This window comes from Bidens hawaiensis, unplaced genomic scaffold (genome assembly GCF_021521415.1).
Source record: "Bidens hawaiensis isolate Kalapana, Puna unplaced genomic scaffold, B.hawaiensis_p1.1 tig00004020_1, whole genome shotgun sequence".
In the NCBI taxonomy this organism is placed as follows: Eukaryota; Viridiplantae; Streptophyta; class Magnoliopsida; order Asterales; family Asteraceae; genus Bidens; species Bidens hawaiensis.
This window is the reverse complement of record NW_027491236.1, coordinates 404,759-422,956: the sequence shown is the minus strand read 5'-3', so window position 1 is coordinate 422,956 and position 18,198 is coordinate 404,759. Positions and strand designations below refer to the sequence as shown.

The 18,198-nt window shown below is 39.0% G+C and overlaps 1 protein-coding gene and 2 pseudogenes across 1 annotated transcript; 2 read left to right on the top strand and 1 right to left on the bottom strand.

The window, feature by feature from the left end:
* Positions 1-309: 309 nt before the first annotated feature.
* On the top strand, positions 310-7,218 carry LOC143625007 (UDP-glycosyltransferase 71E1 pseudogene; annotated as a pseudogene).
* A 3,062-nt stretch (positions 7,219-10,280) lies between these two features.
* LOC143625076 (UDP-glycosyltransferase 71E1 pseudogene) lies at positions 10,281-11,893 on the top strand (annotated as a pseudogene).
* A 1,333-nt stretch (positions 11,894-13,226) lies between these two features.
* Positions 13,227-17,885, bottom strand: LOC143625162 (putative pectate lyase 8). Its single transcript, XM_077095594.1, has 7 exons — positions 17,779-17,885; positions 17,440-17,499; positions 16,900-16,971; positions 14,527-15,169; positions 13,946-14,049; positions 13,720-13,858; positions 13,227-13,660 (listed from the first exon to the last, which is right to left on the bottom strand). The coding sequence occupies exons 1-7, from the start codon at positions 17,883-17,885 to the stop codon at positions 13,439-13,441; spliced, it is 1,347 nt and encodes a 448-aa protein (XP_076951709.1). The 3' UTR covers positions 13,227-13,438.
* Positions 17,886-18,198: the final 313 nt, after the last annotated feature.

The following is an 18,198-nucleotide window of genomic DNA, read 5'->3' as shown; positions in this document are numbered from 1 at the left end:
GTACACGTCTGTATTCGGGTTATGCGTGCACTAATATCAAGTGAATCACGTACCGAAACTGATTATGCGGTTGATCTCAGGTTGGCGCGCACCCCGCCACACCGCACTAGCACCCAATTAGTTTTATTAAAAGCTCCAGCTACTCTGCCAAATACCTAAATATATCTAAAAAGCTCCAGCTACTCTGTCAAACACCTAAATATATCTAAAAAACTACAGCTACCAGCTTCCAGCTTCCAGCTAGTTTTGCCAAACATACCCTATATATAGCAAACCAAATTCTTCACCAAAAAATTAACACAATCACAAATGTCGACCTCAGAGCTTGTTTTCATCCCCTCTCCAGGTGCTGGCCACCTGCCTCAAACCGTGGAGCTCGCAAAGCTTCCCCTCCACCGCGATCACTGCCTTTCAGCAACAATCATCATAATGCACCTCCCCGAAAATCTCGGAACAACATTCAACAGCGTAACTGATCAATCACATACTCCCCGTCTCCGCTTTACCCAAATCCCGTGCGATGACTCCACTACGGCTTTCATCACAACCAAAACCAGATTAATCGACCTCCTCAAATCCCATAGACCGCGTTTCAGAGAGATTGTCCGAAGCATCACCGAGTCTGGATCAATTGCTGCTTTCATTATGGACATGTTTTGCATGGAGTTCATTGGTTTCGCCAACGAGTTTGGAGCTCCAACTTACACTTATTTCACGTGTCCTGTAGCGTTATTTGGGCTCATGCTTTACCTTCAGGCCAAACGAGACGATGAGGGTTTTGATGTAATGGAGTTGGAAAACTCGGGTGAACCCGAGCTCTCCCTTCCGGGTTTCGTCAACCCTGTGCCGGTTAAGGTGTTTCCCAAAGTGTTGTTTCGCAAAGACGGGGGGTTTTCCAAATCGTATCTCGATCTCACGAGGAGGTTTCATGAGTCGAAGGGGATAATAATAAATACTTTTCATGAATTACAAAGCTATGAACTTGAGTCCCTTTTAAATAGCCATGGCTTCCCACCTGTGTTTCCAGTAGGTCCAATAATTAACCTAGAGAAGAAGAAAAACGAAGCGAAAACCGATGAGATTATGCGGTGGTTAAACGACCAGCCGGATAGCTCGGTGGTGTTCTTATGCTTCGGAAGCAATGGAACGTTTAACAATAAGCAAGTGAAGGAGATGGCGGCCGCCCTTGAACGGAGTGGACACCGGTTTCTGTGGGCACTCCGGGAACCAGTACCGAAAGGAAAGTCGGGGTACCCGCATGAGTATGATAACTTGGAAGAGGTCCTGCCGGATGGGTTCCTTGAAAGCACATCCGGTGTGGGAAAGGTGATTGGGTGGGCCCCACAGATGGCTGTGTTGGCCCACCCTTAGTTGGTGGGTTTGTGTCTCATTGTGGGTGGAACTCCACTTTGGAGAGTGCAGGGTTCCAGTGGCTGCGTGGCTCAGGTACTCAGAACAACAACTGAATGCGTTTATGCTTGTTGTGGAACTTGGATTTGTTAGAAAATATAAAAATAATTACAATTAAGGATATTCAAGGATATGCCAGTTAACATCATTTCTTTATTTGAAGATTACAACACCAAAGCATCACCAAATTGCCAGCCACTTGTGACCGTTAGCTCCATCAATTAAGAGATTTCATTTTACTTTTTTATTGTATTTTCCATGATTAAGAATATGGTCCATATGTATTTATTTTCTTCTTTGGTCTATGTAACAAATACACAATTAGTAGAAACTCAAATATTCTCTAATGTCCATTCAAAACATGGTATCAGAGTAGGTTATATGATTTTTAGATCTGCCTGCTCAGAACCGATTATCATCTACCAATTTTCAATCTCATTAAACCTAAATTTCTTTCAGACAACCTGCACCAAACCTATTTTTTTCCAGCCATTCAACCATTCAGCCCGCGTTCAAACCTCATGTCTGGGAACAATAATAACAACGACCTCGCATTACAACTTACCAACCTACTCAAAAATGGTCTAAACAGCCAAAATCAACCTCAAAAACAAAACCTTTCCGATAGCTTGAAAATTAGTCTCAAGCTAAACAGCCAAAACTATGCGTTGTGGGCTCGAATGATTTGGGTCACCATCGGGGGGAAATCAAAATCTATTTTGAGTCACTTATCAGGAAACCCGGCACCACCAGAACCTACCGATGAAATGTATGAACAATGGGAACAAGACGATTTAGTCGTGTTCTCTTGGTTAATACAGAATATCGAACCCGATCTTGCAAGCAACCTAACCGAATTTCCCACGGCAAAAACTTTGTGGCATGCCTTGGTGATCACTTACAGTAGCAGAAAGGATAAATTACAAACGTTTGATTTACACGTAAAGGCAAACAGGATCAAACAGAACGGAATGTCATTAGAAAACTTCTAGATTATTATGCAAGGTGTGTGGGGAGAAATCGAAAGACGAGATCCAAACCCCATGACTTGCACAACCGACATCGGAACATACAACAAAATCCAGCCAGAACAAAAACTCTTTCAATTCCTCAACGCCCTTGACCGACAATACGATGCCATTAAGCGGGAAATCCTCCAATCGGACCCGTTACCCTCGACAGAGGGTGCCTACTCGGCCGTTCGAAAAGAGATGGCGCACCAAGGTATACTAGGAAACCTCACAGATAGTTCATCATTTCAGAACGGGGTGGCGGCGGGACTAGCTGCCAACAGGTCAAACGAATCGGAAGGACAAGGGCTAGGGTTTGTGTCAAAGGGCAAATCGGGCAACAGGAGTATAAATACTTCATCATCCCGGATCGATAAGACAAAACTAAAGTGCAGCCATTGTGGGATGTTAAAACATACCAGAGATCAGTGTTTTAAACTCGTGAGCTTTCCCGAGTGGTGGAATGATGTGCACAAGAAAGAGAACAAAGAAGGGGAAAAAGCAGCGAGTGCCGTCGGCAGCGCAGGTACAAGCGCAGCCGGAAAAGGGTTCAGCGGTATGGCATTTGCTGATGAAGAAGCTTCAAAGCCTATACAGAATGATGATGGAGAAAGAGGTAACGGGTTTGAGGGAATACACTCAAACCCTTGTGTTTGTCATGAATCTTTTATTGATCCTATAGTTAACAAATTGCTTAAAATGCCCCTTAAGGAAGAAGGCAATTTAATAAAAAATCCAAAAGAATCTGATTTGTTAAAGAGCTCCGTTGGTGGACCTATTAATACTAATAAACAACCCCAAGAATATGATTTTTCTAAAACCCATGAACAATTCATTAATAATAGTAAAATCTCTAAAGAACATAATATATTTGATACAGGCCAAAAATGTACAAAGCATATCTCAGAAATCCCTCGAAATTATGTTGTTTTTGAAAATAACAAAAACATGGGAGAAGTTAACATGGTCAAAACCAATGAAAATTTAAATAAATCTTGGATTTTTGATTGCGGTGCTACTGACAACATGACCTTTGAATTATCAGATATAATTTCAAACTCTAAGCCTAAAATTAACTATATAAAAACCGCGAATGGGGGAGTGGTTCCCGTAAAGGGAGGAGGGACCATTGAAATTTCACCTACTTTAAAACTCTCAAATTATCTTTATGTCCCTTCCCTGTCACATAAACTTTTGTCTATTAGTCATGTAACCAAAGAATTAAATTGCTCTGTTTTAATGCACCCGACTTTCTGTATATTACACGATATCAGGACGGGAGCGATTATAGGGCGTGACACTGAACGCCAGGGGTTGTACTATGTGGAAGAAGTGACTCAACACGGTACTGTGATGCTAGGCCATGGAACTATCAATAGAGAAGCTTGTCTATGGCATAGGAGATTAGGACACCCGTCTATCAGTTATTTACATATTTTATTTCCAAAGTTATTTCCTTTAAATGAAAGTTTTAGTTGTGAAACTTGTGTCTTGGCCAAAAGCCATAGACATACTTTTAAACCTAATAATACGAGAGTTAACTCACATTTTTCCCTTATTCATTCGGATGTATGGGGACCGGCAAAAGTTCTTGGAGGTCAAAATTTTCGTTTTATTTGTTGACGATTGTACTCGTATGACATGGATTTATTTTCTAAAACATAAACATGAAGTTTTTGATAAATTTACTATGTTTTATGCTATGATACAAACACAATTTAAAACCAATATCCAAATCCTTCGACCTGATAATGGCGGGGAGTTTGTAAACGATTCAATGAAACAGTTTTGTCAAACAAAAGGAATAATTCATCAAACATCGTGTGCACACACTCCCGAACAAAACGGCACCGTCGAACGAAAAAACCGCATTCTTTTAGAAATAACCCGTGCCTTAGTGATTGAATCCCAATTTCCAACATCTTTTTGGCTGGATGCCCTCGCTACTGCCACGTATCTTCTTAATCGGCTACCAACAAAAGCCTTCGACCTAAAAACCCCTCTTCAAGCCCTTTCAGAATTCACCAACCTTCCGCCCGCCCTTACATTACAACCACGGATATTTGGATGCTCTGTATTTGTTCACATACCCAAAAGCAATCGAACCAAGCTTGATCCATGTGCAGAGAAGTGTGTATTTGTTGGTTATGGCGTCAATCAAAAAGGATACCGGTGCTATAGTCCAAAAACCCGACATATGCACACTACCATGACCTGTGACTTCCTTGAAACCGAGTTCTTTTATGCCACCCAACACAATGGTCAGGGGGAGATCGAACATGACACACTGAGTGGGCTTAAATGGGTCCCAAAGTGGGCTTCATCGTCAGAAGAAGTCAATCACAGTACCCAAGATGAGTCACACACTTCACAACAATCTGGTAGACCAAGAGTCAGTGTCTCAGACCCAAATTCTCCCGATCTGCCATCCGAGGTAAGTGATTCTTAAACTACAAAAAATAAAGGATCTCATGAAAATCAAACTAGTGACATATCTGATAATCATGAGTTAGAAGTTGAACAAACAGTACAGGTAGAACAAGAAGAACCAGTACAAAAAGAGACAAGAGAAGAAGAAACGACCGAGAAATATGTTCTTCCACCAAGGGTCAATAGAGGCATCCCAGCAAAAAGATATTCTCCAGAAAAACAATCTAAATCCTCTAGGTATCCCATAGCAAACATAGCCAACGGAAACCTTTCCAAAGAAGCCAAGTCTTTTGCTTCTTTTTTATACGCCGAACAAAATCCATCTTCTATGGAACATGCCCTAGAATCTAGGAATTGGAAGAATGCAATGGATATCGAAATGAAGACACTAATGAAAAACAATACATGGGAAAAATGTAACCTTCCTTCAGGAAAGAAACCAGTAGGGTGTCGTTGGGTCTTTACAGTCAAACATAAACCCGACGGAACAATTGAAAGACATAAAGCACGACTTGTAGCTAAAGGCTACACCCAGACATACGGGGTGGACTATTCTGAAACATTCTCCCTAGTAGCCAAATTTGACACAATTAGAGTTCTTTTCTCTATCGTAGCTAATGAAGGTTGGCCTCTTCATCAATTTGATGTTAAGAATGCCTTCCTACATGGAGAGTTAGAAGAAGAAGTTTATATGGAAGCTCCACTCGGGTTCACAAATGATTTCAAAGCAAACGAAGTATGTCGGCCAAAAAAATCACTCTACGGGCTCAAACAATCCCCTCGAGCATGGTTTGGCAGATTCACTATAGCAATGAAGAAATACCGATACCAACAAAGCAACTCCGATCATACATTATTCCTTAAACGGAAAGGTAAACTTGTGACTTGTTTAATTATATACGTTGATGATATGATCATTACAAGAAACGATGAAGACGAAATGAGAGAGTTGAAGGCCAACCTATTCATAGAATTTGAAATGAAGGATTCGGGAAGACTTAAGTACTTTCTTGGAATTGAAGTACTAAGGTCTAGGCAAGGAATCTTTATATGCCAGAAAAAATATATTCTTGACCTTCTAGTCGAGACAGGAATGATCGACTGCAAGCCTGCCGATACACCAATGAAAGTGAACCACAAACTTCGTATGGAAAAAGATGCCAAGTTAGCAAACAAAGAAAGATACCAACGCCTGGTAGGTAAACTAATATATCTCTCACATACTCGTCCCGATATAGCATATGCAGTGGGAGTGGTTAGCAAGTTTATGCACCAATCTCAAGTTTCTCACATGGAGGCAGTAATAGGGATTATCAGATACCTAAAAGGAACAGTGGGTCATGGAGTTCTCTTTAAACATAATAAAAATCTAAAGATCCAGCTATATACTGATGCAGACTGGGCGGGAGATCAAGACGACCGAAGATCTACATCAGGATATTTCACTCTGGTTGGCAGAAACTTGGTGACTTGGAGAAGCAAAAAACAAAAGATAGTGGCTTTATCCAGCGCTGAAGCGGAATTTAGAGGAATTGCACGAGGCCTGGCAGAAGTTCTATGGATCCACAGACTTTTAACTGAGATTGGGTTCCCTCCAATCGGAGCAAGTAGAATTATGTGTGATAACAAAGCCGCAATTCAAATTTCAGAAAATCCTGTCCAACATGATCGTACGAAGCACATAGAGGTTGATCATTAAAGAGAAACTTGGAGTTGGAATTATAAAGTTACCATTCGTTCGATCAGAAGACCAATTAGCAGATATCTTAACAAAGGCCGTCAACGGGAGAAAATTCAACAACTGTCTTAGCAAATTGAGTATTGGAAATCCCATTACTCAATTTGAGGGGGAGTGTTAGAAAATATAAAAATAATTACAATCAAGGATATTCAAGGATATGCCAATTAACATCATTTCTTTATTTGGAGATTACAACACCAAAGCACCACCAAATTGCCAGCCACTTGTGACCGTTAGCTCCATTAATTAAGGGATTTCATTTTACTTTTTTATTGTATTTTCCATGATTAAGAATATGGTCCATATGTATTTATTTTCTTCTTTGGTCTCTGTAACAAATACACAATTAGTAGAAACTCAAATATTCTCTAATGTCCATTCAAAACAGGATTGGCGGTGGAGATTAAGATGGATTATTTGATGGATACGACACCTGATCGTGTGCGTGAGCCGGTGCTAGTGACGGCGGAGGAGATTGAAGGCGGGATTAGGAAGTTGAGTGATGGTGAGATGAGGAAGAAGGTGAAAAAGATGAAAGAAAAGAGTAGAGCTGCAGTTGTTGAGGGTGGATCTTCTTACAAAGCAGTTGGAAACTTAATTGATCATGTCATGAGTGTAACCGGTTAAGACCGTTGTATGTTTTATTTCTTTGTTTTTATTGTTTGAGTTTAATGTGTTGTTTGGTAATTTTTACCGTGACGAACTTAACTGATTTGAGTGAATAGCATTACTACCTTTGTCGGTATTCATTTTTATTGTTTACGATTAGTGTAAAACGCATGCCAGTATCCCATTGGGCATATGATCACGTTTGCTTGCCATACCAAGTGTCGGTATGTATCATACTTGTATTGTAATGTATTGATGTCGACTCAACGTCTGCTGCAACTCACGAGAAATCCCACTTGAATGATATATTTACATATATCACATTGTATTGTTTGGTAATAGACAAATGAGTTAAGTGTTATTTTCATACATGATGTATGACCAACTTCGCAACTCAATACAATTTTTTTAAAATATTTACAACTGAATGCTTGACGTTTTCAAGAATCATGTCATTTTCGTATTTTTCTCTATATCCGTCTACTTTGGCTATTAAGTCAGGGTTAAAGTACTCAATTTATATATTTTTTTGACAGAATTACAAATTTTGTCCTTTAAAAAAAGCCAAAAACCGGTTCGTGTCCTTTTCTAAGTTTCCTTGCAGGCGGTGTACTTTAAACTTTTTTTTTCTACACGTTATGTCCTTTACGCTAACTGGGTTAGAAAAACTCAGTTAAATGCCCTCACGTGAGGCGCATGTGAGGGCATTTTTGTCTTTTCACATGTACTTGCAACTCCTTCTTCTTCTTCATTTTGCAGATCTTAAGCTTCTGTTTCACCTGTACCATATCCATCTTTTCACCTGTACCATACTAAACCCACCACTAAACCTTATCATATCCATCTTCTTCATCTTCATTAGCCTCATCCTTCTAACCCTAGCCACCGGGAATGATGTAGAGGTACTGTTTCACTAAACCTGTACCTGCAACTCCTTCATTTTGCAGATCTTGAAAATTCATTACAGTAACTTTCCCAAACCTCCATTACACCTTTAAAATAATATTACTTAATCCACATTTAATAAACCCCATAACCAAAATCACTCATCACTATTCATCGCTCCGACGTTCATAGCCACGGCTTCATCGCCTCCGACGATATCCACTGCCGTAAAGCATCGCTCCGACGATCTCCGCTGCAATAAACCATGCCGTAAACCATCTCTCTGACGATCTCCGCTGCCGTATAACCAGTCCATTCACCATCTTCCTTTCTCTTTTGCATTCCTCCATCTTCGATTTGACCGAAAGACAGTGAATGGGTTTCGATAGGGTTCCGATTTGGCCAAAATAAGAAGAATGGACTTCGATTAGGCTTTTTATTTGGCCGGAATACCGTGAATGGACTTCTATTAGGGTTTCGATTGGTCGTGACTGCCTTCCTCTGATAAAATTAAAGTGACGAGAGTAATGGGGGTATGATTTGCGATAACTGAATGGGGTTGAGATAATCCATTTCAAGGTGAGCTGGGATTTTGAAATTGGGGTTGAGATAATCAGTAACAAATATGGTGGGTGGTGGTGATTGAGAAGAAAGAATGGTTTTCCGGCAGTGGTTCGTGGTGGAAGATGGCAGCAGCGGCTGTAGTGGCAGATGCCCCATGACCTTTGATGTGTTGTTGGTATAAGGCAGGTGATGTTACCGGAGTACAACTTTTCGGTGGGGTTAAACTCGGTTCCAATCTTGATGTTGTCGGATATGGTATTCTGGCTTGGATTTTCCGGTGACAGGTGGTTATGATGGGATTGTTGGTTTGAAGTGATGTTGATGTTTGGTGGCCGGAAATGGATGCCGGAGCTCCGACGTGCTTTCCGGCGGGATGTTTCTGCCCTTGTGATGAAGAAGTTGCAGGGTAGGCAAAAAGACAAAAATGCCCTCACATGCGCCTCACGTGAGGGCATTTAACTGGGTTTTTCTAACCCAGTTAGCGTAAAGGACATAACGTGTAGAAAAAAAAAGTTTAAAGTACACCGCCTGCAAGGAAACTTAGAAAAGGACACGAACCGGTTTTTGGCTTTTTTTAAATGACAAAATTTGTAATTCTGTCTATTTTTTTTTTATTTCTCATTTCTTTTAACCCATTTATATCAGTTGATCATGTTAATTAAACCATAACACAAAATTCATTCCTCAAACTCAAAATTCATTTCTAACCTATTAAAACAATCAACAAGCTTGTAGTTCTTTGATCTAACAATTGCAAATAGTGAAGGAAATATTAAGTTTTAATGGAGCCAAACCCAGCCGAACGTCCACCCAGAATCTGATCTTATGACAGTTACCCGCCACACCTCGAATATAATCCCGTAGGTCTAAATTATAATCAGAGATGTTCGTTTTAGCCATAGCAGCCCATGTGCCGGGGATCCTGCTCTTTTTTGCAATCAACGCACATGCCCTCGATCGGTGTCCAACGTTACCATTATACTCGGTCCTTAGACGCCGCCACCACTTAGAGATTAAGCTAAGTTTCTCTAATCTTGCAAGCTTTCATCGTTTCATGTAAATGAAGAAAAAATATAACGGCAGACTACTTAACACGGATTCGATTAGTGTTAACCAACCCCCAATTGATAACATTTTAGCATTCCATACTCCATAGAGACAACATGTCTTCAAAGGATTTGACGATAGACGCCCAACTTGCAAATAAATTCATATTTACACCATTGGGCAATCCTAGATATTTAAACGAGAAAGTTCGCTTTTGGCATGAAGCACCCGATAAATGTTCCAGTTCATTGCCAACATCATGAACATCGTATAAATTACTTTTGTCTAAACTCTTCCAGTTTTGATATGACCATCTTTAAATGTTTCGATATTGCATAATGCATATAACTAACTAGTCCTTTATACAAATATATATCACTTTTTTCATTTTTATGCATATATATACATGAAGACAAATTGTGGCCATCATATTACCGAATGAACCATTCATTGTCCATGCATGTGACAGACCATATTCAATGAACTAGACTGTGAACCATTTTGGAATTTGATTCATATAATTTCACAAGTAAATACCAATTTCCACAACTGCCCAATTCGGACTTCATAACTAATGTCATATTCCAACTCTATTAGTACATGCATATATAAAAAACTAAATTCTTCACAAACACAAACACAAATGTTGACATCAGAGCTTGTTTTCATCCCATCTCCGGGTGCTGGCCACCTGCCTCAATCCGTGGAGCTTGCGCGGCTTCTCCTCCGCCACGATCACCGCCTTTCAGCAACAATCATCATAATGCACCTCCCCGAAAGTCTCGGAACAACATACAATAGCGAAACTGATCAATCATACACTCCCCGTCTCCGCTTCGCCCATATCCCGTGTGATGACTCCACTAAGGCTCTCATCACACCCACATCCAAATTACTTGACCTCCTTGACCACAACAGACCTCATTTTAGAGACATTGTCCGAAACATCACCGAGTCTAACTCGGTAGGATCACTTGCTGCCTTCATTTTTGACATGTTTTGCATGGAGTTCAGTGATTTCGCCAACGAGTTTGGGGCTCCAGCCTACACTTATTTCACATGCCCGTCAGCCTTACTTCGGCTCATGCTTTGCCTTCAAGCCAAACGAGACGATGAGGGTTTTGATGTAATGGAGCTGGAGAACTCGCCTGAATCCGAGCTGTCCCTTCCGGGTTTCGTCAACCCTGTACCGGTTAAGGTGTTTCCCGAAGTGGTGTTTCGTAAAGATGGGCCGTATTCCAAGACATATCTTGATCTTGCGAGAAGGTTTCGCGAGTCGAAGGGGATAATAATAAATACTTTTCATGAATTAGAAAGCTATGGCCTTGAGTCCCTTTTAAGCAGTCATGACTTCCCACCTGTGTTTCCAATAGGCCCAATAATTAACCTAGAGAAGAAGAAACACGAAGCAAAAACCGATGAGATTATGCAATGGTTAAACGAGCAGCCGGATAGCTCGGTGGTGTTCTTATGCTTTGGAAGCATGGGATCCTTTAACAACAAGCAAGTGAAGGAGATGGCGGTCGCCCTTGAACAGAGTGGACACCGGTTTATGTGGGCGCTCCGGGAAGCAGCACCGAAAGGAAAGTTGGGGTATCCGGGGGAGTATGATAATTTGGAAGAGGTCCTACCGGGTGGGTTCCTTGAACGCACATCTCGTGTGGGAAAGGTGATTGGGTGGGCCCCACAGATGGCTGTGTTGGCCCACCCATCCATCGGTGGGTTTGTGTCTCATTGTGGGTGGAACTCGACTTTAGAGAGTATATGGTGCGGGGTTCCGATGGCTGCATGGCCTACGTACTCGGAACAGCAGCTGAATGCGTTTATGCTGGTGGTGGAACTGGGATTGGCGGTGGAGATTAAGATGGATTATTTGATGGATACGACACCGGATCGTGTGCGTGAGCCGGTGCTAGTGACGGCGGAGGAGATTGAAGGTGGGATTAGGAAGTTGATGAGTGATGGTGAGATGAGGAAGAAGGTGAAGGAGATGAAAGAAAAGAGTAGAGCTGCAGTTGCTGAGGGTGGATCTTCTTACAAATCGGTTGGAAGCTTCATTGATCATGTAATGACTATGAGTGCAACCGTTTAAGACCATTGTATGCTTTGTTTCTTTGTTTTTATTGTTTTGAGTTTCGTGTTTAATGCTTTGTTGGTAAGTTTTTCTATTCATCACGTGGAAATACCCATGTCTACGGGGCATGTTATACACACACCGTATTGCATCTAAATTCATACCTCAAATGGTCGCCGGGTATTTGTCAAAAAGTCGTATTCTGTGAAATTCAAATCATGATTCTCATTCAAGTTGTAAATGTGATTACAAACTAGAATTTATAGGCAGCTAAACATATACGAAACCATACGAACATATACGCTATGCTAGATACATATACGCTACGCTAGATATCAACATATTCCCCTTTAATTTCAAAATGGTCGTGACTCACAATTTCAAGGTTTAGATCCCTTACTTTCAAAATAACCGTCACGGCACACATTTGCCTGATGGCCGATTAGTTTTGAGGCCCCAGTAATAACAGCGTTGCGACAGGCCGTTAAACGAGCAAACAACAGACATTTCAAAATCTGTAAAACAAATGAAATAATCAACTTAAACTATTGAAATAAATCTACAAGCAATGCATTTACATGAAATAATCAACTTAAATTATTACCCTTAAGATGTTTTCATCTTGTTGTAGCAGAATTACATGTGCAACGATTACAATATGGTGTGAAAGATTGACATAAAATGGTGATAAGACATTCATTTGAATTCATAGGCATACATATGTATGAGTAAGTAGGTGGTGAGAAACATAATGCTAGCTAGCTACACAGGGCCATTTCTACAAACAGTTGGTGTGCAAGAAAGCATTACCATCATAAAGAATGCGTTTTGTTTATAATAAGCCCAACGGGTCAAGTCAAAGGTTGAAAGTCACTCAGTTTCATTTAAAGATTTATTTTATCATCGTGAAAATATTGTCTTTTTAACGATAATTACGGGTGTGAGCGAGCCAAGTCGCTCGTGAACTAATCGAGATCGCTACTAAATTTAACATACTAAATTCAAATTACATAAATGAGACGGCTTAGACTCGTGTACTTGAATTACACAGGTGAAGCTCAGGCTCGAGCTCGTTTATTAAAAACACTTATTTTTTATGTTTAATTTTGGGTTCAAGCTCATTTAAGCTTTGCTTGAAAATCTAAGTTTTAACTAACCAATCCCGAATAGATGTGGGTAGGTTGACTCATTTGCATAATTACAAACTTGGAAAAAGTCAAATACAGTATGAAGGAAAATGGTCATTGTACACATTGGATCCAAAAAGCTTTGATAAAAGAAGACTCTTCAATTTTCCGAAACCTTTTTTTTGGCCTTTTTGTGGTAATCATCATCACAACAATATTAAAATATTTATAATAATTCCCACGCCATAATAATAAAATAAATCTTTTCATGACCCAAGTAGCTTCGACATTACAACTCAATAAACCGAAATTACACTTCAAAAACAAGAAAAAAAAAATAACATCTTTCTTTTGACCAAAAACCAATATACCTAGTTAGATCTAAAACACAAAGTCGTAAGTCGCTAACAACACTTCGATCTTGGCCGAGGTTGCACGACACACAACAACGTGATGATAAAAGGAGTGTGAAAAAAAACGCACGCCAAGAAAAAACGAGACTGGATACTTTGATAGTGGAATTCAAACGGTGAGAGACTCGCTAGCATTGGTGACCCCTACGACAGTTAAGAGCGCCCGCATTGGCGGTAATGGTGGCAACCATGCTAGATGACTTAGCCCCTAAACTTGAAGCTTTAGCATAGCTTGCAGATGCACCACCCCCTGATGGAGTAAAATAAGCCCCATTAAGAAGCAGGTCACCTTCTGATCTCCAATTCCACCCATGCCATTTGCTTGCATCAGTATCCACCCTCTTTGTAACCTGTAATTACCATTATGTTAAATAAATTTACAGTTTTATTTTAGTTAAATAAATGGTACCTCTTTAGCAAAAGGATTGGCAGGGGCAAGATATCTATTGCCTTGGCTGTTGATGGTGGGGCCTGCACTTCCACCAATGGCATACATCTCCCAGTGAGTGTAGTCATTGTTCACCACGTGGAAATACCCATGTCTGCATCTGCAAATTTTTAATTTATTTTTCAGAGTCAGATATATGTACACTAACAGAGAATCAAACACATTAATCAGTGATAATAATGAATACCTTGGCATTCTCTGAATTAAACCTTTACCAAAATGGTTATATGCAATAGTCACTTGCATCATCTTGTCTCTTACATAAGAGTCACTATGACCCAACAACATCACCTGTTTTACAAAACTAATTATTACAATTATATAAATTATTTTATGACTTTAAATCATGAGGTGGCAATTATAACCAACTTAATTATTTGTTAAACAACATATAAGCTCATTACAACCCGTGTTCACGGTTCGAGTAAACATGTTTTACAAATAGTTTTAGTTGAACCGCTAACTATGGTTTTAACTTTTAAGGAACCATAAAAGGTTTTAAAATGTTTTTTTTTTAATTCTGAGTTTGTTTTAAATACTTTAGAATAATAAAGATGGTTCGGTTTACACTGCGGGTTCAAAGTTTCAAACTGTCAATCAAACCGTTAAAACAATAAAATAAAACTGTATAAATATAAAACCCTTCAAAATCGGCCAAGTTGCTTTGATTTAAACGGTTCGATGCATTATAAACGTTTTATAAGCACCCCTAGTTAGCCCAAACAATTTGTCACTTCTAGCTAGTTAGTGATGTAAAGATTTACAAACCTCATTGTGGTGTGCAAAGTGGTTATTAGATATGGTGATGGCAGTGGAGCCCATGACCGCATCAACGAGCCCATCAGCACAGTTAGAAAGAGAGTTATGATCGATCCAAATATGACTCGATCCGAAAATGGAGATCGCATCACCATCCGCCATTGTCCTCCAACCATAATGAGATGGAGAGCTTCTAACCAACGCGTTACCAGTAGGTTTACAATCATGAATATGCAAACCATGAATAATAACATTAGTAATGTATTGAAGTGTTAAACAAGCTCCATTAGCTATGTGAACATTGACTCCACGTGCATCAATGGTTTTAAAGCTGTTCATAATAAGTTCTTGCTTTAGTTGAATAACCATGTCACGTTTGAACACAATCCAGAGTGGTGCGGTTTGTATGACAGCGTGGCGTAGGGTCCCGGGCCTTGGGTTGACTGGGTCATCATCTCGGGGGTCGGTGACTACATAGAAACGACCTTCGCGGCCTCCAATTGCGTTATGTCCGAACCCAATGCCGCAGTCTGCAAGACGCCTGCGGTTACGGTGCCAGTTGGGGTCGCACCGCCAGCAGTCGTCAATTGGGTTACCGGTCCCACATGAGAAATATCCTAGTTTTCTCCTCTCAGTACTGTTTCTCATACTCCTGAACATAATTATCAGGAATGCTTATTATTTGAATGGAATGTGAGAAAGTAGAAGTTCAAACTGAATTGAATTCGGGTTATTAATCGAGTGCCTATTCGACCCCATTTTTGGATTTGGTCTTTGAATAGAATCCTAATATGGGAATCTTGAAAATAACTTATTCAAATAACCCAAATTCGAATAAGCATTAGTTGTTTTCTAAATCTTTGTAACTTTATTGCTTATTTGGACTATTCGAATAAACCCGAATTCGATTAAGCTTATTTGAATCAGTCAGTTTTCAAAAGTGCAAATTTAAACTAACATAGCAAGTAACCCCAAAATAAACACCACTAATTCACGTATTAGTTGGGTCAGAATGATACAAGAAAACAAGTATTTTTATGGTAGGTTAATAATTATAAATGAAATGAACCATATTTTGGTATTTTATCCCCAATCTACATGGAATCTAACGAGGATTTTGTAAAGATCGTTCAACATCAAATTGCCAATGTTATCATCATATGAAAATGAAATCAATATTAATCATGTTTTATTACGCAACAAGGGTCAATTTACGTCATTGGGTTTGAAGTATGGACAAATTGAAAGCACATCAGTCAAATCAAATAAAGATTATTATGTGTCTTTGGAGGCACATGCGTGTCACATGGCAAAGATAAGCTTAAAAAAAATTAAAAAAAAATACAGATTTTGATGACTTAAAATAAAACTATTTCGCATACGCAACGAATATATGGGAACATAGGTATCATGGAAATGATAAAAGTCAAATGAGTTCCTTTACATACAAAAAGGTTAAAAAGTACTGAAATTAACATGCAATGCCAATAGCCAATAAGGGTTTCTGTTAAAACCGGTTGCAAAGATGTCAAAAAGCAATCAGAAAACCATGTGCAAAGTTATGTAGACTGATTTCGTTTAGGTCTAGTAGGTTCACATGGGTTGATTTCAGGTTTCCTCTGCTATGGCAAATTTGACACATGATTCGGGCTAATAAATCGAGACAGTTTTATGCAAGTTGATCCGATCATACACTTATCATAATCAGTTCGTTTAAAGCTTAAGCTTTACCTAAACTCGACAAACTTGTGAGACTAAACGAGTTTGTTATTTATAAATTTTTTTACTAAGTCTCTTAGTGAGTCGAGTTCAAGCTTAGCAAGGCTCGACTAGTCATAAGTTAAGTTTTTTAATGTGCATTTATAAAATAAGCCTAGCAAAAAAAATCTGATTGCTAAATATCCATCACCTTTTATTCTTATAAATTTTCATGCCAGTCTTTTCTTTTCACCTCTAGTACGTAAATAATTATGGTAATTTGTGTGTTTTTTTGAAAAATACAAAATTGGTTTGTTGTACATCAACATCACAAATATTGGCTATTATAACTTTGTAAAATACATATGTTAGAAATGATTTGAGGAATTGTCTTACAAGTTTAACCATATGTGTTTGCTATGGAATGTCACTTATTATTAAAAAAAATAAAAAAATATCTTGTTATATGTGACACCGAAAATATGAAACCATGGCTCGAATCATTTGCTTAGGTTTGCCATCCCCATGTCACAAAAATCCATTTAAAATAAACTTTAAATTATTTAGTTGTACTGTGTCATTTTCTTTTAATTAATATTTTAACCATGAATAATAGTATAATACTTTATCCACAATTTCCCATCATAACTAAATTTGTACATGCTTCCAAATAGAGATACTTACATTTCAACAAGGGAGACAATTTCTTCAGGATCTTGAACTGCCCTCTCATTCAAAGCTTCAGCCTCCTTTGATCTGTGTCCACAAAATAACTCAAATTAGCCTTTTAAATTTTAAAACAATAAACACTTGTATAGTTGTATTTTAATCATCTTCTTCGTCTCCAAAAAAGCAAACACGCACCGCCATTAAAGTACCACTCGACAGCGTGTGGTGGGAACAAGCGTACTGGGATCAGTCACAAAAAAAATACAACACACACACACTCTCTCTCTCTCTCTCTCTCACATATACACAGTGTGAGATGTGTGTGTTTTCAGTGTGTGAGAGAGAAACATAATGGTGCCATTTTTTACGGTTATAACGGTCAGAAAGTGAAGAGAATGAACAACAACAAACAAACTGTAAACGGTTTTAGAATCTGAAGAAGATGAAATGCAATTAGGATCTCAACTAATTTCTGATTCGTTAATATACACAATAAGCATACTGAAAATATTTAAGTTAAAACTTAAAAGTGTGTAAACTATAATTAGTTTATACCTTGCCGCCATTGATGAGTTGAATGAGCTCTGGTTCTGCAACTCCTCTGTTTCCACAATCCTGAAATTATATTCATATAAACACAAATGTAAGCTTCAGATTCAGCTAAAACAGAACCTAAACCTAATTAATTAACACATCAACTCAAAACAATCACTCTGTAATTTTGACCTAAGTCAGCTCTAAAGCACAAAGCATTCCTTTAAATTCCACTTTTATTAACAGAATTCAACAATGCAGATGATGAAAAACGGTTATATAAGCTCCGAATACACATAGTTGAGCTGAAATTACACAATTCCGTTAACGAACATTTAAATAATGAAGATATGTCCATACCTAGGGTTTGAGGCGTTGTTTTTGTGCACGGCGGAGGCTACGGTGGCAATTAACACCATCAGAACGAGAAATGAACATACAGCGAGCAGCTTCTTGTGTACCTCCATTGTTACCTCCGGCACTGTGTGTGAATGGTGTTTGTGCGTGTTTCCGATGAGGATACAGAGCACGGAGGAACAGTGTGTGTGGGCCGATGGATATGGGAAGTCAGACTGCAGCTTCTGCTTAACCACCTGATTTATATATAGGCTTAAAGCAGAGGTGGTTAAAAGTTAACGGCCGTTAAAATAATTTTGTCCGTCGTTATTCGTTAGGTGATGTTTGATTTGGTTACATGTAACCTGACGCCCACGTGGAATTCTTTTTCCGTCCGTTACATGTAAGAATTAAGAAACCTTTTTTTTTCTTTTTTTTTTTTAA

What these genes read in the sequence shown, in the direction of transcription:
- LOC143625162 (XM_077095594.1), bottom strand. Translation starts at nt 17,885, where the DNA reads ATGGAGGTACACAAGAAGCTGCTCGCTGTATGTTCATTTCTCGTTCTG. An exon ending in AACAACGCCTCAAACCCTAG is followed by an intron (nt 17,500 to 17,778) that starts GTATGGACATAT and finishes ATATAATTTCAG; the next exon opens with GATTGTGGAAACAGAGGAGT. An exon ending in AACTCATCAATGGCGGCAAG is followed by an intron (nt 16,972 to 17,439) that starts GTATAAACTAAT and finishes TTGTGGACACAG; the next exon opens with ATCAAAGGAGGCTGAAGCTT.